Genomic DNA, 23,596 nt, shown 5'->3' with positions numbered 1-23,596 from the left:
AGCTTACTTTTTCAATATTAATATATTTTGGGAATATTTCCAGATTAATATAGACCTCTATTTCATTTTTTTAATAGCTGCTGAATAGTTTGATAATATAATATGATTCACAATAATTAGTAATAACTGATTTTAATCTTTAATTCTTTGTTCATGTCATTGAACACTTTTCTATCAAGCTATTTGTGTCTTTCCCATGACTAAATGAAGAGTAAGTGTCCTTGATATATAGCAGACACTGAGCAAACTAACTTAAAATTTTCCTTTCTCTGTTCCTAAGCATTGTTTCAAGTTAGCAACCTCTCTGACATGGAGGCAATAGATTTTACATTTTAAAATATACTTCTATTAAGTGAGAAATGCTTGCTTCATCTATATTATAATAATTTTAGATAAACCCTTTATGAATAATGCTCCCAGACAACGTGACTTTGTTTACGGCAGCAGAAAGAGCTTTCAGAGCATGCATATCATGACTGTCCTACCTCTTTACAGCTTTACTTGCAGGAGTCTCTGAATGTCTCCTTAGGTGCTGTAGCCCTAATTAGCTTCTCAGATGACTCTGAAGGGTAACCCTGAGGGGAATTTTCAAATTAAGCCACTAAATTTTTTTTTTTTTTTTTAGGTACGCGGGCCTCTCACTGCTGCGGCCTCTCCCGTTGCGGAGCACAGACTCCGGGCGCACAGGCTCAGTGGCCATGGTTCACGGGCCCAGCTGCTCCGCAGCATGCGGGATCCTCCCAGACCGGGGCACGAACCCGCGTCCCCTGCATCGGCAGGCGGACTCTCAACCAGTGCGCCACCAGGGAAGCCCTGAAATTATATTTTGAATTTAATATAATGAAGGGAAGGACCGACTGGGGAAAAGGTTAGGAAATTGAGGCCAAAACAGCAGGCAAGAGAAGGACCACTTGCTGGAATGGATAATGGCAGGCGCTATCTTGGTCAACCTGATCTAAATCTGTCACAGAGATTTCTTTTTCCACAAAGGTTAGTAGAAAATACCACCTTTGTCAAAATGTCAGAGAATTTCTGGCCTTCAAGTCCAGTGCAAAACATAAACAACTCCTACTAAAGGGGAGTTTTAATTAATCCACTGGTGTTTACTTTTTGCTATAAGTCCTTACTTATGAATTATAAGTGTACATGAAAAAAACTGTCTATCCCCAAAGGCTTTTTCTTCACAGAATAAGACAAAAGCCTTGTTTTAATTTGAGGTATCACATGTCAATAAGAATAAATTTTTTAAATATTCATATTCTATTAGAAGAAAAGTATGCTTTGAAAATGGCTTCAGTGAATATGGAATAAGCCAAGAAGAAGTTCCATGCTACAGATAGACTGGAAGTTCATCCAAGCTCCAAACCTGGTAGCTGCACCTTTTTCTGTCTTGGATATCTTTTGACTAATGGCCCAGGAGAAGAGCAGAGGGAAATCACTATGAGAAATATGTAAAATTCATTTTGTCCCACAGACCAAGTTTCAAGAGAAATGACTTATCCTTTGGCATGCAAAAGAACATCCCAAGAAGATCTTCTATATCAGAAAGGAGAACAGAAGTCCAAGTTTTTCTCTCACCTGAGAGTTGCAATTTTTCCTAACAATTCACTTTTAGTCAATTTTTCAAGTGCCCCATATCCAGAAAAAAAGGTCAAATACAGAATGGAACAGATCCATTTTTATTGCTGTTGTTCAACTTTATTGACTAGAAGTCATTAGACTTTTGAGAGAGTCTTAATTAAATCATATTTTAATTAATTAACACTTAATAAAATTATAATTAATAATTAAGTAATAAATTAGACAAAAAAAATAGTGTCTTTACTCTTTTGACTTAACTATATTATTTCTGTAGTGGCCCAAAGGAAAAATGTGAGAGAGGACTATTGCTTTTACCAAAAAAAGCACGCGATAAAGAGAATCTACTATGGGTCAATAACATCCAAATGACAACAGAATGAATCACACAAAATGGTGTACACTTAGTGGCAGTCAAGGCACATGTTGGTGGATGGCATGACTGAGAACAGAATTTTGAAACTATATAAATATATAAAATTTAGTGGTACAGCCCTATCTCAGGATAAAATGAGGAGTACATAGGAAATTAAAGAAATAAATGAATTGTTACTCTTCTACTTCTCCAGTATCATTTACGCAAGGAGAACAAGAAGACAGAGCAGATATTGAAAGGGAGCCTACTGCTACCTTAAACTGCAGGATGCCACCAGGGTCAGTGGAACCTTGCATCTCATGAGTCTAAATTCTAGATAGGATTTTGTTAAATGGTCTGACATAAACTTAGCTTGCAGAAAGCTGTAAATATGTCTCTCAGAGAAGATTTAATTTCTTTCTCTCACTTTATGTTTTTTGTTCCTTTCTCATTTTCATCATTTTCTGGCTTTCACTTAATTCTGACAAAATCTATAGTCACCAAATCCTAGTGTCCTAAAATTTGTTAAAGAAAAAAAATTGACTCACAAATATTTTCTCCTCAAATGGAAAGGCTTATGGACTCATTTTAGGTCAGAATAAATTTAACAAAAAATATTAAGTTTCTATCTCATGATAGCTCATGACATATAGATCATGATAGCTATAATTTATCAAATGCTTGGACTATTTTGAGCACTGTTAAGCCCTCTCACTCTATTATCTCATTTTACTCTCATTTCAAACCTATATGGCATTACTATTATTATTATTCTCACTTCAGAGATGAAAAAACAAAAGGTCAATCCAGGACTGAAATTCCAAAATCTTTTACAGAGTATTTTTAGGGAATCAGGCTTTAAAAATTCTGAAGTTTACTGCATTTATTTAGGACTTTTCATCTTTAGCCATAAACCTAAAGGAGTACTTTTGATTAGCAGTCAAATTATTGTTAGGATCTTGGGCTCAGAGTAAAAATGTAGATTTCCAGTAATGCTAGCAGACCAAACATGGCTTATTTTAAGCAGTTGTTTATTATTTATTCATCATTTGTCTTTTCATTCAATAAGTATGTATTATCAACTGCTATACTCAGATATCTGATGAAGACAAAGCAATAAAAAGCTGTTTCCCACAATCAATCAAGATTTTAAAAAATAATTCTTAGTTTTAGCCAGTGGCATACCTAGCATACTGGATACCCAGAGTAGATCATTTTTTAATACTCCCCTTATATATATGAAAAATTATTCTCAGAAATAATCATGAAGTGAGACCAATAATTATAATGGCCAGAAAGGAAATGTAGAGAGTAAACATTTTCTCTAGTTGAATTGTGCTGGTATGCCCATATACAAATATAAATAATTTTTAAAATATATTATAGATATTACAGAAAAATGAAAAAGCAACAGATTGATTTTTTAATTATAAAAGACAACAAAAATATATCTACATGGTGTTCTATTAAAGAAATCAATAATATTACAGTTCTTGTTTTGAGACTTCTGCATATTTTTCAACAAAGTTGTCAAAATTGATTGTCTTCACATATTCATCTTCAGTAGACAGTAAAGCCAGATTTGTCAATCTATCTTTGCTCAGAGTGATTCAAAAAGCACTTTATATTAATTTTACTCTAAAAATGTTTCCTTCACATGAAGCAACAGATATAAAAATATATAGGAAAAGTATTAAAGTTATAGTTTGGCAGAGATTTATGAAATCTCAATTCACAATAAAATGCTGTTCATATCTTTGCTTCTTCAGGGTTGAGTCTAATAGCTTTCAAATGTCTCTTTGATCAAAAAATTGCCACTAAAATAACTTCACCAGAAAAGTCTGCATAAATTTGTACTATACTTGGTAAACTTTTCCAAAGTTTATAATTGCTCAGAATTGTTTGTGTCCGATTTAAGTACAGTTTTTGCTTTCTTCAACACATTTTAAACAGTACATTTGAAATAAATGACAGCCCAGTGACCAAAAAACAAAACTTGGCTGACTGCTTACTCTTGAAACAAATGTATATAGCTGAGTCTGCATGTGTTGGGAGTCTACTGAATAACTGCAGTTTCCCCCAAAGTATCTCCCATGTAGAACACAATGCTTATTAAAGAATAAGTAATATATGTATGTATATATAAAATATTGGGTTGGCCAAAAAGTTCGTTCGGGTTTTTCATAAAGTTTTATGGAAAAACCTGAACGAACTTTTTGGCCAACCCAATATATATATACACATAGACACATACTATATATACACATGATATACATGTATATATAATAACATATATATATATATGTAGATAATTAAAACTCAGTACCATGGCAATTATTTGGGAGTTATACCAATTATTTAGGAGTTAGGAGGAGTTAGGGCTGTTTAGCATTGCTGGCACACGGTAATAATAAAAAGAAGACTGAGCTATAGCAGGTTATTATTGTTTTTAAATTCTCTATGGAAAATGTCAGTCACAGGGCCTGCACCTAAGGACAACTGCCTCCCTGCCCCACAAGGCACTGCTACTGGTTTGAGCCAATGGGATTTAGTCAATTAATTTATGTAAAAATAATAATTTTTAAAGTTCGTCAATTAAAAAAAAGTGGCTCCCCAACGTTCCCTCCATATTTTATTCCCTCACACTATTACTCCCAGCTATTTTAGACAGTACAGTATTTAGACTTTGCATGGATTGTGTAGTCTGGCAGATGTGAGTTTGAATTCTGGCTCTGCTACTTCCTAGCTGTGTGATTTTAAGCAAGTTAGCTACCCTTCTGAGCTTCACTTTTAATTTTTCAACTTTAAAAAATACTCACTAGCATGACATAACTTACATACATACCAAACAAAAGGCACTTTTACGTCTTAGGTGCTCATTCAACGTAACCTTCATGATTATCCCTTCGCCTTGGCGCTGGACCTGCCATCTGCTGCAGACTCCTAAATATCTTGGGCAGCAATTACTTGTGATAACTGGTGGACTAAATAGAGGGTTTATTTTATTTTCCTAAAATACATTTAAAATTAATTGTGATATCTTTCCTGCTAAAAATCTACTTTCTTATAAACTATTTATATAAATGATCTATACTCATTGCTCCTTCTTTAGTACTACATAGTTTCCTGCTTTCTTCTATTCTTCTAAAGGTCTCACTTAAATGTTACCAACAGAGATCAGATCAACTCTATGGCCTTTGCTCATTCTCACAAAGGTGTTCACAAAATTCAGGAGCTGCAAAATCCACTTGAGGACAATTCACACACCTTTCAGAGAGAAAACTGAAGCTCAGAATGGTGAAGTGATTTGTCTCACTAGCTAGAGGCTGGGCAGAGACACAGATCTGTTCCAAAGCAAGACTTTTTGTTCCATCTTCGTTACTGGTCAGTTGCTGCTCTGCGGCTCTCTGGTGACTTCCTCCATTCCTCTCTAATTCTCCTCTCTCCTCCTAACACTGGCCATGTCTCTTGTTTCCATATGACATCTCCTAATGAATGGTTTCTAAATTTATACTTTCTAAGAATAAATTTGTGAAAAAATTCAAAATTGTATAATAAACAATTCAACTAATTTACCATTTTAAAATGCACCCACAGTTTGAAACCGTGAATAAACATTTATTAGAGTATAATTTATCTTATATAAGGCCTGATATGACTTGGTATAAGTCTTGATATGACTTGTTCCCAACTATAAAGCAATGATTGGCAATCTAAATATGAATGTGGGAATATCTCTCTAATGAACATATAAAAATTGCAATACAAGTAATACATGGGTATATAATAGAATAATATAACTGGGATCACATGGTCTGTGTCATTATGTGTAAAGCATTTCCATTTCTCAAACTCTGCTTCGTGAGACTAGTATAATCACTTTCATTAATAACGTAGAATAATAAAACTTGCTAGATATGTGGACAAACATAGAAAATTTAAAAATTAAATGTATGCTCATCAACTTCTAATTGTCCTCTACATTTATTAATAATTTCTTTGACAGGTTTCCATTAACAGGGCACAGAAAAGAAGCATTGTTCATTCCTTTTATGCCCACCCACACCATGCAAAGTCATCTGCAAAGTGTATATCCCTCAAAGCTGCTCTAGCACCACCACCAGGTTTTCTCTGAAGCTTCATCTGCAGTCAGTTAATACGGAATGTGTAAGTCTTTCCCCAAACAGAAAATGCTCCAGTTTTTTTTCTAACTTCTTAGTAAGTTGTAACATTCATACTGAAAATTACACAAATCATAAGTGTTAGCTTGATGAATTTTTGAAAATTAAATATACCCATATAACCAGAAGCCACATTAAAAAAACAAAAAACAAATGTCACCAAGGCCCAGAATCTTCTCTCATGCGTCCTTCAAGGGATTCCAAAGGTAACCACTTTTTTGACTTTTAATACCTATATTAGTTTTGCCTGTTCCTAAACGTTGAATGGAATCATACAATATGTACTCTTTTGTGTCTGGCTTCTTTTATTCAACAGATCTTTGAGATATTAGCCCATATTATTGCATACATTTATGGTTCATTGTTTCTCATGGCTTTATAGTATTCCACACAATGTACTTATGCTTTCTACTGTTGAAGAGCACTTGATGGTATTTTATTTCAGTTTATTACAAATAGTGCTTTTAAGAACATGCTTGTACAGGTCTTTGATGAATATATGATGTATATGTGCTTGTCTTGGGTAAACACCTAGGAGTGAAATTTCTGGGTGTACATATGTTGAGCTTCAGTAGATGCTGCAAACAGTTTTCCAAAGCTGTACTTATTTTCAGTCCCACCAATCATGTATGAGAGTTTTGATTTCTCTAAATCAATGGATTCTCAGTTGGGCATGATTTTATACTACAAGGAATATTTGTTAATGCCTGGAAACCTATTTCTCATTACAACTGGGGGTATATTACTACCATCATGTGGGTAGGGGCCAGGGATGTTGCTCCACATCCTATAATGCACAAGACAGTCCCTTGCAACAAAGATTTGATCTAGCATTGAGGCTGAGAAACTCCGCTCTAAAGCCTCACTAGCCCTGGGTAAATTTTTGGTTTTCACATTTAGCCATTCCAGAAGGCACATCATTGCATTTCCTTATGATTTTAATTTGCATTATATGACAACTAAATACAGTCATTTTAAAGTTTGAGACTTGGTCCATAGGTGGCAGTCCAATTCAGGTTCCCAAGAAAGCTACTTCAAACTTCCACCCTAAACTAAATAGCCCTCTTTATTTATTAAATCTTTGACCCTAGAGCATAGGCTCTGGAGTCAGGTGGACCTGGCTTTGATTCCAAATTTTTCTACTTAAGAAAGTTATTTAACCTCACTGAACTTCAGTTTCTTTATCTGTAGTATCGGGGTATTAATGCCCACATTCTAGTGTTACTCTTACTATTAGATACAATAGGTAGGTAAAATCCCTGGTTCACAGTAGATGCTCAATAGGGATTATTACCTTGGGCTAGAAGCATAAGAGATGCAAAGAAATTAGACTAGAAAGAACACTAGATTGAGAGTTAAGACTTGTGTTCTAGTCCTGATTCTGACCTGACTCTGTAGTTGTGAGAACTTGGTCAAAACATTTAATGTCTTAAAGTTTTTTGTTTATTCATCTATGAAATAAGAGAGTCGCACTAGACATAAGGTTTTTTTCAACCTGATCATTTTATAATTCTATAAACATGACAAAGCCTCAGTCATCAATAAGTTTATAATAAGGGAAGATAAGATATGCACTAAATAATAAATTATTATACCAATTTCTTACAAATATGAGCTATGAGAAAAAAAAAGTGTTACTATCATTAAAGCACAAAAGCAGAGAAACTTATTTTTGCTGGAAAAATCAGGGAACACTTCATGAAGACAGTAGCATTTGAATTAGGACTTGAAGCATGGACTTGAAGAGGACAGAGAGTAAATTCAGACAGGAGATGGAGGAGAGACACTGAAGTAGAGGAAGCAGAGTGGGCATAAGCTCAAGAAGGGAAGTATAAGACAGTCCTAGGGGACAATGAGTCATCCAAAATGACTGTAGCACGGGATTTGTGAAAGGAGGAAGGAGATGAGGTAAACGAACAGTAGGTATAAAGTGTCTGGAATGCCAGAAGAGTCAATATGTCACTTAGTTGAAAATGAAGGGTCATTGAAAATTATGGAAGGTAGTGACATAACCATGACAAAGCTCTAAAGACTAATCTGATAACTCTAGAAACAAGGAACTGTGAAAGGAAGGGGTGGAGGTTAGAAGGTCAATTTGGAAAATATAACATTTTAGATAAGGGGGAAAAGGTTTTGAAGTAAAAAGTCACAAAGAGGAGAGAAATGTGTAATTTTCTAAGGACATAACTGAAAGGACTTGATATTTGTTTTGTTATGGAAGATAAGAAGTAGGGAGGCAACAAAAATAACTAAGATTTCAAGTCTAAATGGCAAGAGGGAAACATTTTATGCTTTCCTTAATAGCTGTCAACAAAGTAGCTAGGCTTAGGCTGTTCGTCTAAGCAATATTTCTCAAACGACAGTTTACTGGAGACTTTAATATCTTTGTAGATATTTAACACAAAGATTTCCACTATCAATTTAGGAAACACTAAATATCATATCATCCTCTTAAATATTTACATTTTACATAAACATAATAAAGTTCTAGGAAATAGTGTAGTAATGTGTGTGTGTGTGTGTACATGTGTGTAAAACTATTAACTCTCATGGGCACTAATGTTGCAAGAGACAAGCACACATATGCTCCTGAAATTACTCTTATAGAGTAAGTATGTGTTATAATAAATCTCTTTGTGACAGATTAGTATCAGGTATCAGGAGGTCATTCAGGTGAAACATGTCTGAGATGGGAAGATACTGTCACTCTGGATAGAGCTGAGATCTACAAATGTAGATTTAGGAATCACCTAACAGAGAAGATAATTGAGATTATGAAAGGAGATAGTTTTGCAAGACACTGGAGAAAGTAATGAGAGGATGTGGAAGCAACAGGCAGTCTACATTTTAAAAACTAATGAATGGAAGAAAGAGAGATTGAACAGTAACTTGACGGAGTAGAAAACCTAAGGGAAAATTATTTTAGAATGAGCTCTTCAAGTTACTCAATAAGTTATGGAGATGTCACCTAAACATTCTAGTCTAAGACAAGTCTTAAACATGGAATTCCAGATCCTTCCCTTGGCATCTGAATCTTTAAGGGAAAATTCAGAACTAATACTCCACCTGGAAGTCCTAAGGCCATTGTATCCTCAGAGTTAAACTCACAGCTCTAAGGTGGCCTTAAATGTTCTAATGTTTACACTCGGAGGTAGAACACCTCAGGATAACACACTAATAGGCATAACCATTAGTTTTCTGAGTAATGCTAGGCATTCTGGGGTCTGGCAGCAGAGGAGGAGGAAAGAAAAGAGCAGAGAGTGGGAAGGAGCAACTATCATATTTTTATCTAGACATTTATGAGAGAAACAAGTTAAACAATTAGATGTAAGCTAGAGTCCTTCACCAGCGCAGCATTGACATAGACTCCATTAAATGGGGCTAAATTCCCAACTGCGCTAATAAGAGAGGAAAACAATGTGCTGGTAGGTAAGAAGAAGGATTAAGCAGAACAAATTATCCTGATGATATACATTGATGAAAATCATTCAACTTTAACAATTCAACTTCCACATGAGTTTGTCTAAAAGCTGGTATACAGAATTAATAAGAATTTTTATATAAAGTTTAGGTAAATGGTTATTTAGTAACAACAGCTGTTTAGAATGTAGTCAGAATGTAGTCAGAAAGTGTTTTCCATTGTTTAACTAAGCAAATATCAAGAAATAATGAATCTAGTCTAGAAATGGAATGTATTTTAAACAAATTGTGTCTTTACCACCCTGTACCACAAAACCAAATATCTTTTTTTTTACTTTTATAAATATTTGATTCTTAAGACAGAGAAAATAGCCTTATAAGGGCACTGTATTGTTTGCCTAACAGAATGTGGGATTTATTTTCCCTCTAAAAAATAGATTCTTAGTATAATATTTTAGAAAAACTATCACAATAAAGAAAAATACTTTTAAATAACAAAACATGGGAGTTTTATAGCACTCAAGAATGACCTTAAATACATTAAAATAAAACACAATCAAAACAGTAAATTTCAAGCATTTTGAGTATTAGGATATTTACCGAAAGTAAAGCCTGAGAAAAAAAGATTAATAAGGTGGCAACTGTCAAATTATATTTTAATCATTTCTATTAATGAATTCATAATGAAGTCACAGTGAAAGTTAGTTCTAGTCTTACACAATCTAGAAGCCACATCCTTCAGTATCTGCAAGGGTCTTTCCCCTTCCTTGCAAAATGCAGTTTATATTATGGCAGAAACAAATCTCTTCTGTTTAGAAACACTTTCAAGTAACTGCCTGAACTTTACCTTTCTATTCCCTCCTCTTTACTTCTTCTAGAGACAGTATTTTATATCCTAAAATTCCTAGTAAGGGCCTCATATGTGCCATGTCAAACCTATGTTTGTGGGCTTCCCTGGTGGTGCAGTGGTTGAGAGTCCGCCTTCCGATGCAGGGGACACGGGTGCGTGCCCCGCTCCGGGAAGATCCCACATGCCGCGGAGCAGCAGGGCCCATGAGCCATGGCCGCTGAGCCTGCGCGTCCGGAGCCTGTGCTCCGCAACGGGAGAGGCCGCAGCAGTGAGAGACCCGCGTACCGAAAAAAAAAAAAAAAACCTATGTTTGTAAAGTCCTCACAGTAAATCATACAGCTCAGAGGACACATAGTAATTTACTTTTGCTCATTTTTTTTCCCTTGCTTCACCTCCAGAAAAGAAAATTTTCATGTATATCGTGTGTATTAAATAATTGAGTAGCTAAAAAATTTTTAAATGATTCAGGTGACTTCGTTGTCAAGTGAGAATGTGTTATACCTCAAGGAATGATTGTATAGCTGCCCTGACATACACATTAAGGTCTCCTAACAGCATCTGTTAGGAAGGTGCAATCTGTAATAGAAGCCACACTTAACTGCTTGTTCTTAATGTCAGTACTCTTCAATGTTTCTTCCTCTGACTTGCTGTGACCCCTTGAGCCTCAATTTCTTTCTTCACTTATGAAATAGGGATCTATATAGTTTTCATTCTATTTCATAAGGATATCATGTGAACAGGTAGTATAACAGATGTAAAAATAATTTTTTAAACTCTTGATATGGGATTCTACACAAGCATAAGCCATCATTATTCAAAATGGAGTTATTTGTAGATTGAACAGTCTACATTTCACTAAGCATGAATTTAAGGGCAATGCTTCTTTTAAAAAGCAAAAGAGCTGGGTAAAATGCTGCCAAACTTGTGTGTACAGTGATACCTGGGTGTGATAATCCACACATAGCTCCCATCTGTTATTTCTTAATTTGCCCTCAGCTGTTTCAATAATGTGACTTTGTTCATCACTTCTCAATCTTTTCAAAATATTTCTTTTCCTTTTTTTAAACTCACACCATCACAGTTATGTAATAGAACATTAACTATTCTCTCAACTAGGCAACATTTTTTTTGCCTAAGCTTCTCTAAGAGTAGGTAAAAAATGTTAACTATGGAGAAATTTCTTGGGGTCAGACTATATTCTAGGTAACATAAGAAAAGAAATAATTAAAGGATGAAAACAAGACTACCCGAAAACAAAATGAATTTCAGAAAAATAAAGGAGACATTCTCTGAAAAAATTTAGGGGAACAAAAATGTGTACTTTGAAACAATTTCTGGAGATACTAATAAGCATTATATAGAAATAGAATATGATTTGGGAAATACTGGAGTAAACAATCTTATTTTACTGCACGAATTCTAATATTCTTTGTAAATCTCTAAGAGGAGAATGAGTATGACAGGCAGTATTTTCCAAACTTATTTGATGTTTTGTTCAGAGTATCTCGCGGGGATAGTGCCCTATGATGAAAAAGCATTTTGGAAATACCGAGCTCAGGAGTTTGGTTCATCAGGTTTGTCGGTTTTAACAACAGACCAGATGGGTGACAGCACATATTTACAAAATAAATGCAGTATGGCCCTTGACTCGCTAGCCCTAACCAAACTTTCAGCTACACATCTTTTCCACACACAGAAGCTCAGCTCTATGCTGGCCATTCAGGAGTTCTCCCTATTGGCAAAACTCTCCCAAACACTTCATGAACTTTTATATTCCCATGTCTTTGCTTATGCCATGCCATCTTTTTGATGTCCTTTCTTTCTGCTACTTGCCTGTCAAAAGCCTAGGCACCCTTCAATGTTCATTCTCAATTGTTCCTGCCTCTTATGTCATTGTCTTTCATGTGTGCTTCTCTTTAAGGCAGTAGTTCTCAAACTTGGCTATACATTAGAAATACCTAGAGAGTTTTAAAAAAACACTGATTCCTGAGTCTCATCCAGCAATTTTGATATAATAGGTCTGAGATACAACCCTGGTATTGGGATTTTCAATTCCCCAGTGATTGTAAGACAGCCAATGCTGAGAACAATTGCTCTGGAGTCCATGGTAATTTGTCTCTGTACTTTATAGACCTACATCCTAAAAAAGGGTTTCAGAGTTTTTAGAGGAGAAACTTAGTCCTCTTCATAGGCACAGATTCCCTGTACCCATAGACATTTTTGAGTGAAAAAAGAAAGTACTGTATGATCTCACCTATATGTGGAATCTAAAACAAAACAAAGCAAAAAACAAGCTCATAGATACAGAGCACAGACTGGTGGTTGCCAGAGGTGGGAGAGTAAGGGGAGGTGATATACTGCTTCACATAGAATATGTTTTACCTGTTTATTAAATTAACAAAGTTCATTTCACCTGAAAAAAATTATTGGGCTTACATTTCCAATGTTGATGCTAATTTTATTAAAAGGTTTTCCAAACTACTCTGCTTTTCCATTCCTATTTTATGTAAATTATATCATTAAGGAAAGTGGCTCCCAATCTAGCTGTCAATCAGCATAGAACAGGGAGCATGAAGAAATAATCAAAGCTTTCTACTCCCTGACCTACTGAAGCAGAATCCCTGAGGTTAATTTCAGAAGTTTTGTTTTGTTTTGTTTTAGTTTGGTGTAGTTTAGTTTAGTTCAGTTTAGTTCTGTAAACTGCAATTCTAATGTCAGTAGCAAACATTCATTTTGTGAATCAATGACTTAAAAGAGAAATTTTATAATTTGTGCTTTTATGAAAACATTTACTCATTATGGTAGTGTTTGGGAGGGTTCAGTAATAGAAAACAATATCATAAATCTATCCCATAAAAATAAATCATTTTTAAAAGATAATAATCATAAATCCCTAGAGAATACACATTATAGATGAGAAGAATATTATTCAAATGAATAAGAAAGTATTATTTTATTTTACTATTTACAAGGCCTTCTTTCCATGTCTTAGTTTTAATGGAATTGTAATCGAATTGCCAAAAATTATATACTTAACTATATTCAGCTTTTATTAAAACAACTAATTTTCTCAAGTCTGTTAGCATGACACTTGGTAAAATCAATTCTCCAAGACGAGTTAGGAAAGTATAGGTCATTATGTTTGTAATAGCTCATGTTTTAGGCAATTAGGGGAAACTTTTTTAACTTTAAACTTTTTTAAACTTTTTAAACCAGGAATCTCAGGCATGCTATAACCCTGGAGTCAGGTAAGGCACATTTGACCCATCAGCCACTGAAGGGTCAACTAGACTTCACTATTCTGTTAATATATATTTTTTCCTATTCTCCCTGGTCACTCAGATAACTTTAACAGCATGAAAGAAAAATTCAAATTATTGCTGTATCTTCAATGGCTGAATGAACTATGGCTGGACTAAAGGAAAGAAGAATCAGAAAGAGCATAAGAGCTTTCAGAGAGCATTAATTGTATTAATTAATGTGTTTCCTTTTATTAATGCCCTCCCCCACCAATTCTGGGCTTGGTCTTGTAACTTTCTGATTTTTCCAATAAGAAGTAGCAACTTGACTCAATCAGAGACTTGAAAAAGTGTGAGTTTATCCTTCTTTTCATGAATTCCTGTTATTACCGTGAGAACATGTCCAGTCTAGCCTGCTGGAGGGATAAGAGGTACACGTGGAGGAAACCCAAGTTGTATAACCAAGGTCCTCCTAGACCAGCCAGCTCACAGCAAACCCACCATCTGGCCACAGATGCATGAGAAAGCTTCATTGAGATCAACCGACTTTGGCACAGATCACAGAACCATCCAGCTAATCTATAGACTCATGTCATTTTAAGTCGCTATGCTTTAGGAAGATTTAAAAACAGTGATAGCTGACACAATTGTCTTCAGTGTTTGAAAGGCTGTCCTGTGAAAGAGAACATTTGGATCCTTCTTGTGCCAGTTCTACTAAGAGAGAAAAAGTTGTATTGATAGGAAGACAGATTTCCACTTGAGAAAGTACTTTCTAACAAGTCATAATTGTTCAAAGATATCAGCATTGAATTCCCTGATTCTAGGATAATTCAAGTTGGGGCTAAAATGAATGCATTTTATTCATTCAACAATTATATATTTCTTCATCTATTCCTTTAATGCTACAAAATTATATACAGATTATCAGTATAAGTATGTTGTGGAGTATATTGGTTTTCTCATTCTTTAACTGGTATTAGAAACAAGAGCCAAGTACCCACTCCTCTAGTAATCCTCTTGGATGTAGATGCCAGAATTTTCATCCAAGATTTATTGGCCATCATTCACCCTGAAAATGGAGAGATGACCACTATGTGGACCTAAGGAAACAAATTATTCATTCTATCATTCATTCGTTTTAAGGGTCACCAGCTAACAGGCTTCAGTTGGATTTTGTTCAGTCTATCAGTGTTTTTAAAAATATGAAACCAAATGTTTTGTGTTTTCCATCTATCACAGTTCCCAGCACTTCCTATTTCAAACATTTACAGTACTGACCTGGTCCCTTTAGGTATTTAAGTTTAAAGACTTGGTAAGTTCTTACTTATGACTCACATTCTACCAAAAGTTATAGGAAATACAGAGATTCAATATGGATTCCAGCCTTAGGAATCCTACAGTATTGAAGGAGAGCTGATCCCCTTAAGTAATTATAATAGACTGGAGTGAAACGTGCAGTAAAAGAGATGCAGATAAAATGACATGGGATCGCAGAATTAGAAACAATTGGATGCAGCTGGACTGAGAAGCCAATGCTTAATTAGTGGGCACAGAAATTACAGAGTCTCTATTTCTATTAGTTGTTTCTCAAAGACACCATCACTGGAATGGTTATAAGCATTTGAAATCTTCCTTACAGATCTCCAACAGACAGGTGGTCCAGATTATCACATCCCTAATTACATCCAAATTTTCATTTAATGATACAATTAAAAAGTGACTTGACCTACTACAATTTTCTTTTCCTTCTTTAATTAGGACTCAAAAAATCGCCACATTTGTATGTTAAAGATACAACCCTACTGTTCTTCATTACCACAGGTCTTCAAACAATTTGTTCCAAGCTCTTTGATCCTTAAAAATGTCAAATTAAATATTAATATTTTTAAATCTGAAGCGATGATTTTCATAATAAAAGCCCATGACTTTCAATGCCTAAAAACAATTTGTTAATGAGTATATAATTAATATTTAAATACCTGTTTTGATGTAATAACACTTCTAAAAATAACATCCTAAGATCCTAAAAGCTAGAGTCACCAAAACACCAAAAATGGACACAAATTTGACTCAGAATTTACAGTTCTCCATAACAAATAATGTGACTCTAATGGAGCAGGCTTGGGATGTTACAAAGGTAACTCTGGAAGCTTTATCATCTGTTCCTTCAAATGCACTGTGAATTGCCCCCTACACTTCCAGCAGCTCCAGTTCAGGAAACGTTGGATTTTCCTCAATTAGAGATCAGGTCCAAGTGGCCTTAATCAAATACATAAACAAACTGCAGCTTTCCCATGAGAACTATCAAAATTATGTCATGTTGAGTCACAGAACCAAAGAGACTAGGTTTATAAATACTGCAGACTTCTTTAAGCTTATTCTCTATAAACCTACAGGTCATCTTTAAACTTACTATTATTTTTTCATTGCTATTATTATTATTTTTCATTGCTTTTTACCTAAAACTATAGGTAACAGGCTGATTATTCCAAATATAAAATTTTCCAGATGGTATAAAGCCGTAAAATTATCCCCACTAGATCATTTTACCTGCATAATCTTGATTTTCCTCAATTCAAACATTTCAGATCTTTGAAAAGCAGTTTCTAATCATACTGATGTCCTAGATGAATGCAAACAGTGCCAAGAACCTCTAGCTTAGAAAACAAAATTTGCATAGCTCCTGAGTGAGAGATGCTTTCCCATGTTTTAATCTATTCCTTTTTCCTGGATCCATACCCAAAATTATTATGAATTTAATACTTCCTCATGAAGTTGCCCTGAAGAATATATGCTTGTACCTTGTCTAAAAATATGCTAAGATTTTGATGAATAGTAGCTCTTGGTATTGTTACCACCTACTGCTGTTGCTGCCACTAGTGATGATAAGTTTATTGGACATAATTGAAATTTTTGTAAACTGTGGGTGAAATAATATCAGAAGGACTGAATTCCTGACTTTAAAATGTATGACAAATTACAGTTTATCTATTTGTGATGACCATCTAAAAGTTAGAGCTGGGCTTCCCTGGTGGTGCAGTGGTTAAGAGTCTGCCTGCTGATGCAGGGGACACAGGTTCGTGCCCTGGTCCAGGAAGATTCCACATGCCACGGAGCGGCTAGGCCCGTGAGCCATGGCCGTTGAGCCTGCGCGTCCGGAGCCTGTGCTCCGCAACAGGAGAGGCCACAACAGTGAGAGGCCCGCGTACCGCAAAAAAAAAAAAAAAAAAAAAAATTAGAGCTACTTTTATCACAACTGGGGTAAAAAAAGGCACCACAATGTCTGATAGTTTTTTCCTTGATAAACATTTCCTATCTTACATTCAAATGTATTTGTTGTTTTACCCTGATCTTTGTAATTTATTTTAAAGATCAATTGTGTCTATTCCTTCCCTATAAGTCATACAACGACCTCTGACCAGCAGCAACAACATCTTGACCTAGACAACTAAAAGATTAATTTGTAATGAACATGTCTGTAATAAAATATATTTGTTCTTCTATTAATTAGCATTGTGTCTGATAATGTCATAGACTTTAAATTCATATGTCTATTTTCCAGAAGTTTTTTTTTAGCATCTTTATTGGAGTAAAATTGCTTTACAATGGTGTGTTAGTTTCTGCTTTATAACAAAGTGAATCAGTTATACATATACATATATCCCCATATCTCTTCCCTCTTGTGCCTCCCTCCCTCCCACCTCCAGAAGTATTTTTCACTTTCATAGCAAGTGGAAATAAGTGTTAATTATTTTGTTCTATCAATCAATTGTCAGTTACATAAAAATTATCATTTAAAAAAAACCCTGAAACTAAATTTCCGGTATATAACTATGTAGCCATTGCAAGTCAATCCACTTTCCTTTTTCTCTCTTTTTTTTAAATAAATGAATTCACAATCTCCTAGAAACAAAAACTGGTAAAATATTTTCATAAATATAGAGTTATATTTTGGATTTGACTTACATAGAGCTTTTTCTTATGAGGAAATACATTTCATAAAAGAAAAGGTATTTAATATACCATACTACTTCCACAGTTCACACTTTTTTTTCCATGTAATTACTTTTCACTTTGATGACTTTATACTAAATACATTTCTCTCTAAAGTACACATTTTTTTTGTGAGAAGGTGTTAAAAAGAGACAAAGCACAGAATGTCATAAATACTTAAATATTTATGAGACAAAAATGCCAATGTCCTATAATGTATTACAATTTGTTTAAATTTTGAAGTGATTTTGCATTTTATATTATTTGTTCACGTTTTCTATTGTTCCCAAAACACTGAAGGAAATGGGTCTGAAACATGGAATAATTAACACCTAGAAAACTACTGTAAATCAGCAAAGCAATCAGGTGTTCCACCTTATTACTGTCTAAAAATCAGTAATATTACTGATTCCTTATTATTGTCTAAAAATCAGAAATGTGGTGTCATCCCTGCATATTAGCAACTTCTGATCTAGCTTTGACACTGATGTTGATACACTGAGCATAAAGTGGGACTAAATAAAAATGATTACAGTCCAAAAGGTGTATGATTTTAAATATGTAACAGATATTTTATGCTATTCCTCTATAAAGAATAGATCACAACCTAGAAATTAGAATTCAGACCCAGCAATAGGGTACTAACCATCCCCAGTAGGTCCACAAACAAACAAAATTAGGACCGCTTTTCTTTTCCTAGGCATCTCACTGCTTTCTACATCTTCATGTGAAGAGAATATGCCTGCCAAAAATACACTCAGAATTCCTCTGCTAACAGACACTTGTAAAAATAAAACTTTGAAAAGACATAAAGAGAAGAAACAGCATGTTCTAAATGCTATGAAGAATCCAACATGATTTTCATTGGTCTTGGGCCCTGGCAGCCATTCGACATGTACTTTACTGTCTCAGCTCCTGTATGCATAGACCGGTTCTCAATTCTAGGGCTGATGAAGAACTATTTGTATGATTTCATTTGTAGCTTTTTAGTGCTATTTCTAATGAGAAGTCACCCCAAAAATAACTTATCCACTTTTGAATTCTGAAAGAGGTTCAAAAGGTTGTTGGTTCTAAAAAATACTAAATAAGTCTTAACATGTAAGAAGAGTTTCAATTTATTTTTTTAATTCATTTTTCTACCTACTTTCAGAAAGAATTTGAGCAACAAACAGAAAAAGAAAAGATGCACATACAATAGAATTTGATAAAATAAAATATCAAATCAAGTGGGAGGAGATAATTACAACAAAAACCCAGACTTAAACACTAAACACTTCATGGCAGTGAAATTCAGATAAGAATTATTTTCACTGATGCAATTTTATTAGGAGAAACAGATTTTTCGTGTATCAAAGTCTAAGATTGATTCATCCCCTAGGAATATAGAAAGTTCACTAAGCAATATGCGTATGCAATAAGATGGAAGTGTCTTCAGCAATTGTTTTACTGAAGTTACGTAAAGGTACTTCATCTGAAATGTGCTGTAAATTGATGAATCTTTTTATATAAAGAGATTATGATTACTAGAGATAAAACTGTAGTAATACAGAAAAAGAAGTTTTTAAAGGTCTAAAGAATGTGTGTATCTGAGGGCTCTCATATCGTGTTGATTCATATCTTGGATTTTAAAGATCTATGCAATTTTATTTTCTAAGTGCTGAGGAACAAACTCAGTGTTGTTGATGGAAAACACATTAATACATGTTTTGTAACAGTGTTTCCTTCCTGGAAAATTACAATATAAAGCCTAAAGTGTTTCTCTTGAGTAAAGGCAGAACCATCTCTTCTTGGTACAAGTCTGAGCTGCAAGAACATCTGCAGGCAGAACCACAAAATATGTCTGAGATGCATCATTTATATATGCTCAGGACTGAATAGTCTCATTGATCCCAAAGTAACATATGAAATGCATGAAAGAGATCATATATATTCCCACCTCGGCCATAAAAGAAACTCTGCCTTTGTTCCCTGCTTCACAGATCTGACATGAAAATGTATATCTAAAATTTCCATGGTAGACTTTTAAAACATAGATTTAATAACCTAACTATGTGAAATGATTTGGGAATCAGCACTGTAGGAGACACATTCTTAGAGACAGTTTCTTAATAGCATGTAAGATTCCTCCCAGCCTTCCCAATAGCATACCAGCAATGGAATTTCAATATTCATCATCTCCTCTAAAAATCTCTCAAATTTTTTACACCTGATGGATGACTTTTACTATCTGAAATTTAGGGAGATCATGTTGGTGAAAAATTGATATTAATTCAGTCTCAAAAATTAAATTTAAAAAATCTTGCTCTTATCTTTCTCAATTCACTTAGTACCAGATTAGTCTGAAATCTGTCTTTTCCATTATAATTTCCCACGATGTTGTTACCTCTTTTTTGGCACCCATGATCGGCCTGTGCCATGGTTACTTAGATATATACTAGATGATCTGCCTTGTGAGGGTCGGTAAGGTTTGTTTTTTGTTATCATGTCTGGCCTCCCCAGTGCCATATCCCAGATTATGGACAGGTCTACTCAACCAGAGAATGCCAGGTGAATTGAATTAAAGCTGTGGGTTCAAGTCCAGAAGAAAGTAGCATGTATATAGAAATTTGAATGGTGTCAATATGTCAGATGTTCCTAAAATAAATTCTGGGCTGATCTCTCTTAAAGACTAAAATTTTAAATGAATTATTTATAAAAAGCAAAGATACTTCACAAAATTTCTGTTAAACTTGTAAACTAGCACATATGAAACATTCTAGCACAGATTTGCTTACCATGTGGATTGAGAAACAGTGTGCAAAGCCCTTAGGAAGCGGGGTGTACACAAGTACATACTGAGAAGGAAAGGTCTGGTACATGGGTCTCTGACCAGAAAGGGCAGGCCTAGAAGGATGTCTCAGTGTGAAAGGCTGGACAGCCCAGGAAGAGCCCAAGAGGACAAGGGAGCTGCGAAAGGAGGCTGACAAAGAAAATGAAGTGAGACATGGGATATGGGCCAAAGATGCCAAAGCCAAGCTTAAACCACTTCCCAGCTTGCCCAAAAGCACAACTAGCTATTAGAAAGCCCATTACTAAAGAACAGCCTAAAACTTTCTCTGAGGAATTACATCTAGTCATTTGGATCTTTTAAGATACTCTCCACCTCCCTTTTCCCTCATCACAATCACATCCTGATTAAAGCAAAGTCAGCTGTCAACATGCCAGTTGACCAATCAGTCCCACCCTACATCTAGCCTTAATCTGTTTTCAGTCAGGGACCCATTTCAACACTTACTTGAAATAATTGCCTGGGTGAAAGTATGTCCTCTTTGGTAGGTGTGTTTTCTCTTCTAGGTCATCAGGATCATGAAGCAATCATTTGAATTTACCAAATTTTATTCTAATTATGTGGACAAAGAATCCCACCTTCCACAAAGGATCTGCTTTTTATATGAAAAATAACAGAAGCACAGTCGAACTGCAATTCCCCTGTGAGTGGCACCTTAGCATATAATTTATCAGGAGGAGACAAGGATTTGGCATAAACCAATGAAAGATCACCTGTCACAAATCACAACAGCTCCACAATGGAGTAATACACTAAAGTTGATGGCTAAGTGGATCTGATTTTATCCAACATAACCTTGCCCTCCTGAACTTCTGAAGGTGCCCTCTTCAAGTGATGCCTCAGTGCGGTTGAGTTTGGAATTATCTGTGCAACTCTCATACCTCTTTGAAGTCACACATGCACTTGAGAGAAAATAGAAGTGAATTATGTAGGGACTGGAAGAACTTTTCCAGTTCCTGCCATAATGGGGCGGTCATTTCGGATTTTTGGTTAAATTTACAAATGCATATTTAAGTAGACACATTATATGAAATCCATAATATAGATTTAAAAATATTTATCTTCAAAAGGTTTTAAAACAGATTTGGGCTAACATTTTGTTTTAAGCATTGCAAGAGTATATTATTTTCTACTAATAATATTGTTGTAATGCTTAATCAATACATAAAATTGAAACATTTTATATAACTATACTCCTTGAGGCCCACTCTTATTCATTATTTAACAACGATGGAATGTCAGGAATTCCACCCATAAACTTCTATCATCCTGTTGTTAATTCAAGATCAACAACCAGTGGCTGCAAATTGACTTTAACATTTAGTATTGTTAACATGCAGTATCTTTGCTATATTTAAGATATTACCTGGGGGGAAACACAAATTTATTATACAATTAACTTTTTTAAATTGTCTGTTTTAAGAGGCAGAAATTGTTTGTGTTCATTTTCTAGCTACTTTAAAATTCTTAATTCCCAATTCTGGATTCTAAAGCACATAACAGGTAACTAAAGAATCAGGAGTTATAGAGTCAATGAAGAAATTGCTGCTGTCTTAGAAAAAGAGTGTCTCTCCCCTCAAATAAAACCTTAGCCCAATCCATTATACTAGATCCAATTCTGCCTGGCCCAAGATTCCACCCCAGTGTAAAATATCTCCTATTGCCCTACTGTTTCTTTAACTGCTATACAGATACTCCTGAACTAGCTGTAAGATGTACACACTCTAGTATAATAGCCATCAAGTTCAAATTTGTCTCCCCATATATTACTTCAAAAAAGTGTAGCATTCACAGCACTGAAATACTACCTCTGAGCGAAATCAGTTGAAAGAACCAAGCACAACATTTCCCATTTACAGGGCTATGCAACCACTAGAAACAGGGAGGGATTGCATAATGTTTCAGAAGTTTTTCCAGTGCTATGTCATTCATGTGCATAAAAAGCTAATGCAATGCATCTCTAAAATACATTTTGAAGAATTAATAAAAGCTTGGGCATAGGGTTTCCGAAAATAGAAAATAAAAGGACTCCTTCAGTATGCATTAAGTTAAACTTTAGGCACACTCTTTATTGCTTCGCTGTAGCTTAGTGCCAGAATTCCCAAGTTAAGTATGAAAAAGAGAAATTACTTTTCCTGATAGCCCTGGAGCCACCTAGGATGTAGGTAGCATCACTTACCTAAAGATGGGTCTTTGGAGATGTTTCCTCCTGATTGTGACATGGTCATCCATTTAAAGGTGAAAGTTTAACTTGTTCCTGGAAACCACTCCAGAAATCCAGGGAGAGAATGTGGAAGCTTATCCTGATCTATTGTGCTGCAAGGAGCCCAGAAGGAAAAAGTAGTTTTCTCTTTCTCTTTTTGGGTGCTCGAGAAAACTTCCCTGCTCTCTGCCAGCTGAGCAGTGTGTCCATAGAGGCCACATAAGACAGGCACGTTGGGGCACTCCCCCACAGAGCAGGGTGTGCAAAAACACCGAGTCACGTTGACACGGACAAGAGGAGTGCACAGGACCCTCAGAAACAGAACAAAACAAACAGAAACCTTCCTACCCCCGTGGCACCCAGGTAGGAGCTCCCTAGGTTATTGCAGCCATGAGAGCACTCCTTCCACATGCTGGTCAAGCTCGGAAAAGCTAAGTCCCTCCCTGTCTTTAAAACAGCCCGTTCTGAGGCTCAACTTTTTTCTTCAAAATAAAAGTTGTACAGCTGGTTCAGCAGTCCCATGTGAGTACCCTCTGAAAGTTTGTTCTGTTAAAATAAGAACTGTATACAAATTAATGAAGAAAGATGGACTCAGGCTGCATGGCTGGCTTTGATTCAAGAGATTATAATTATTTTACAATCTTGCTTTTATTCTTGCTGGATGAAGTGTGGAGACGACTCAACATTTTTGGCACTCATAACCTAATAACCTACACTTGGCTGAAGTCGAAGATGCCATTTCAACTGATAGAAACCCCTGTGAAGCTAGCCGGAGCTACAAAAGTTAGAAAAACAAAAATTTCTTAATTCCATCAGTGACATTGTACCCAGATATCTGTACCCAAGTGTAGCTTTCCAACTAAGAGGGGAAACTGCAAAAAATATATGGAAACACACACCCACACACAAACACAATTTTTTAAGTCCCCCAAAACTCCCTGGGAACCTAA

General features: G+C 35.2%; 1 protein-coding gene across 2 annotated transcripts in view; it reads right to left on the bottom strand.

The window, feature by feature from the left end:
- The window catches only part of PDE1A (phosphodiesterase 1A), a 249,836-nt gene extending 226,789 nt beyond the window's left edge, over window positions 1-23,047 (bottom strand). For both annotated transcript variants that reach the window (XM_024766769.1, XM_024766778.1), the window contains exon 1: window positions 22,623-23,047. In XM_024766769.1, the coding sequence (XP_024622537.1) occupies window positions 22,623-22,675 (53 nt within the window). In that variant the 5' untranslated portion in view covers window positions 22,676-23,047. The remainder of the gene's footprint in view (window positions 1-22,622) is intronic.
- Window positions 23,048-23,596: the final 549 nt, after the last annotated feature.

The sequence above is a fragment of the Neophocaena asiaeorientalis genome, unplaced genomic scaffold, assembly GCF_003031525.2.
Source record: "Neophocaena asiaeorientalis asiaeorientalis breed wild unplaced genomic scaffold, Neophocaena_asiaeorientalis_V1.1 scaffold113, whole genome shotgun sequence".
Taxonomy (NCBI): Eukaryota; Metazoa; Chordata; class Mammalia; order Artiodactyla; family Phocoenidae; genus Neophocaena; species Neophocaena asiaeorientalis.
Note: the sequence above shows the minus strand (reverse complement) of the source record. Positions and strands in the feature narration are given on the sequence as shown.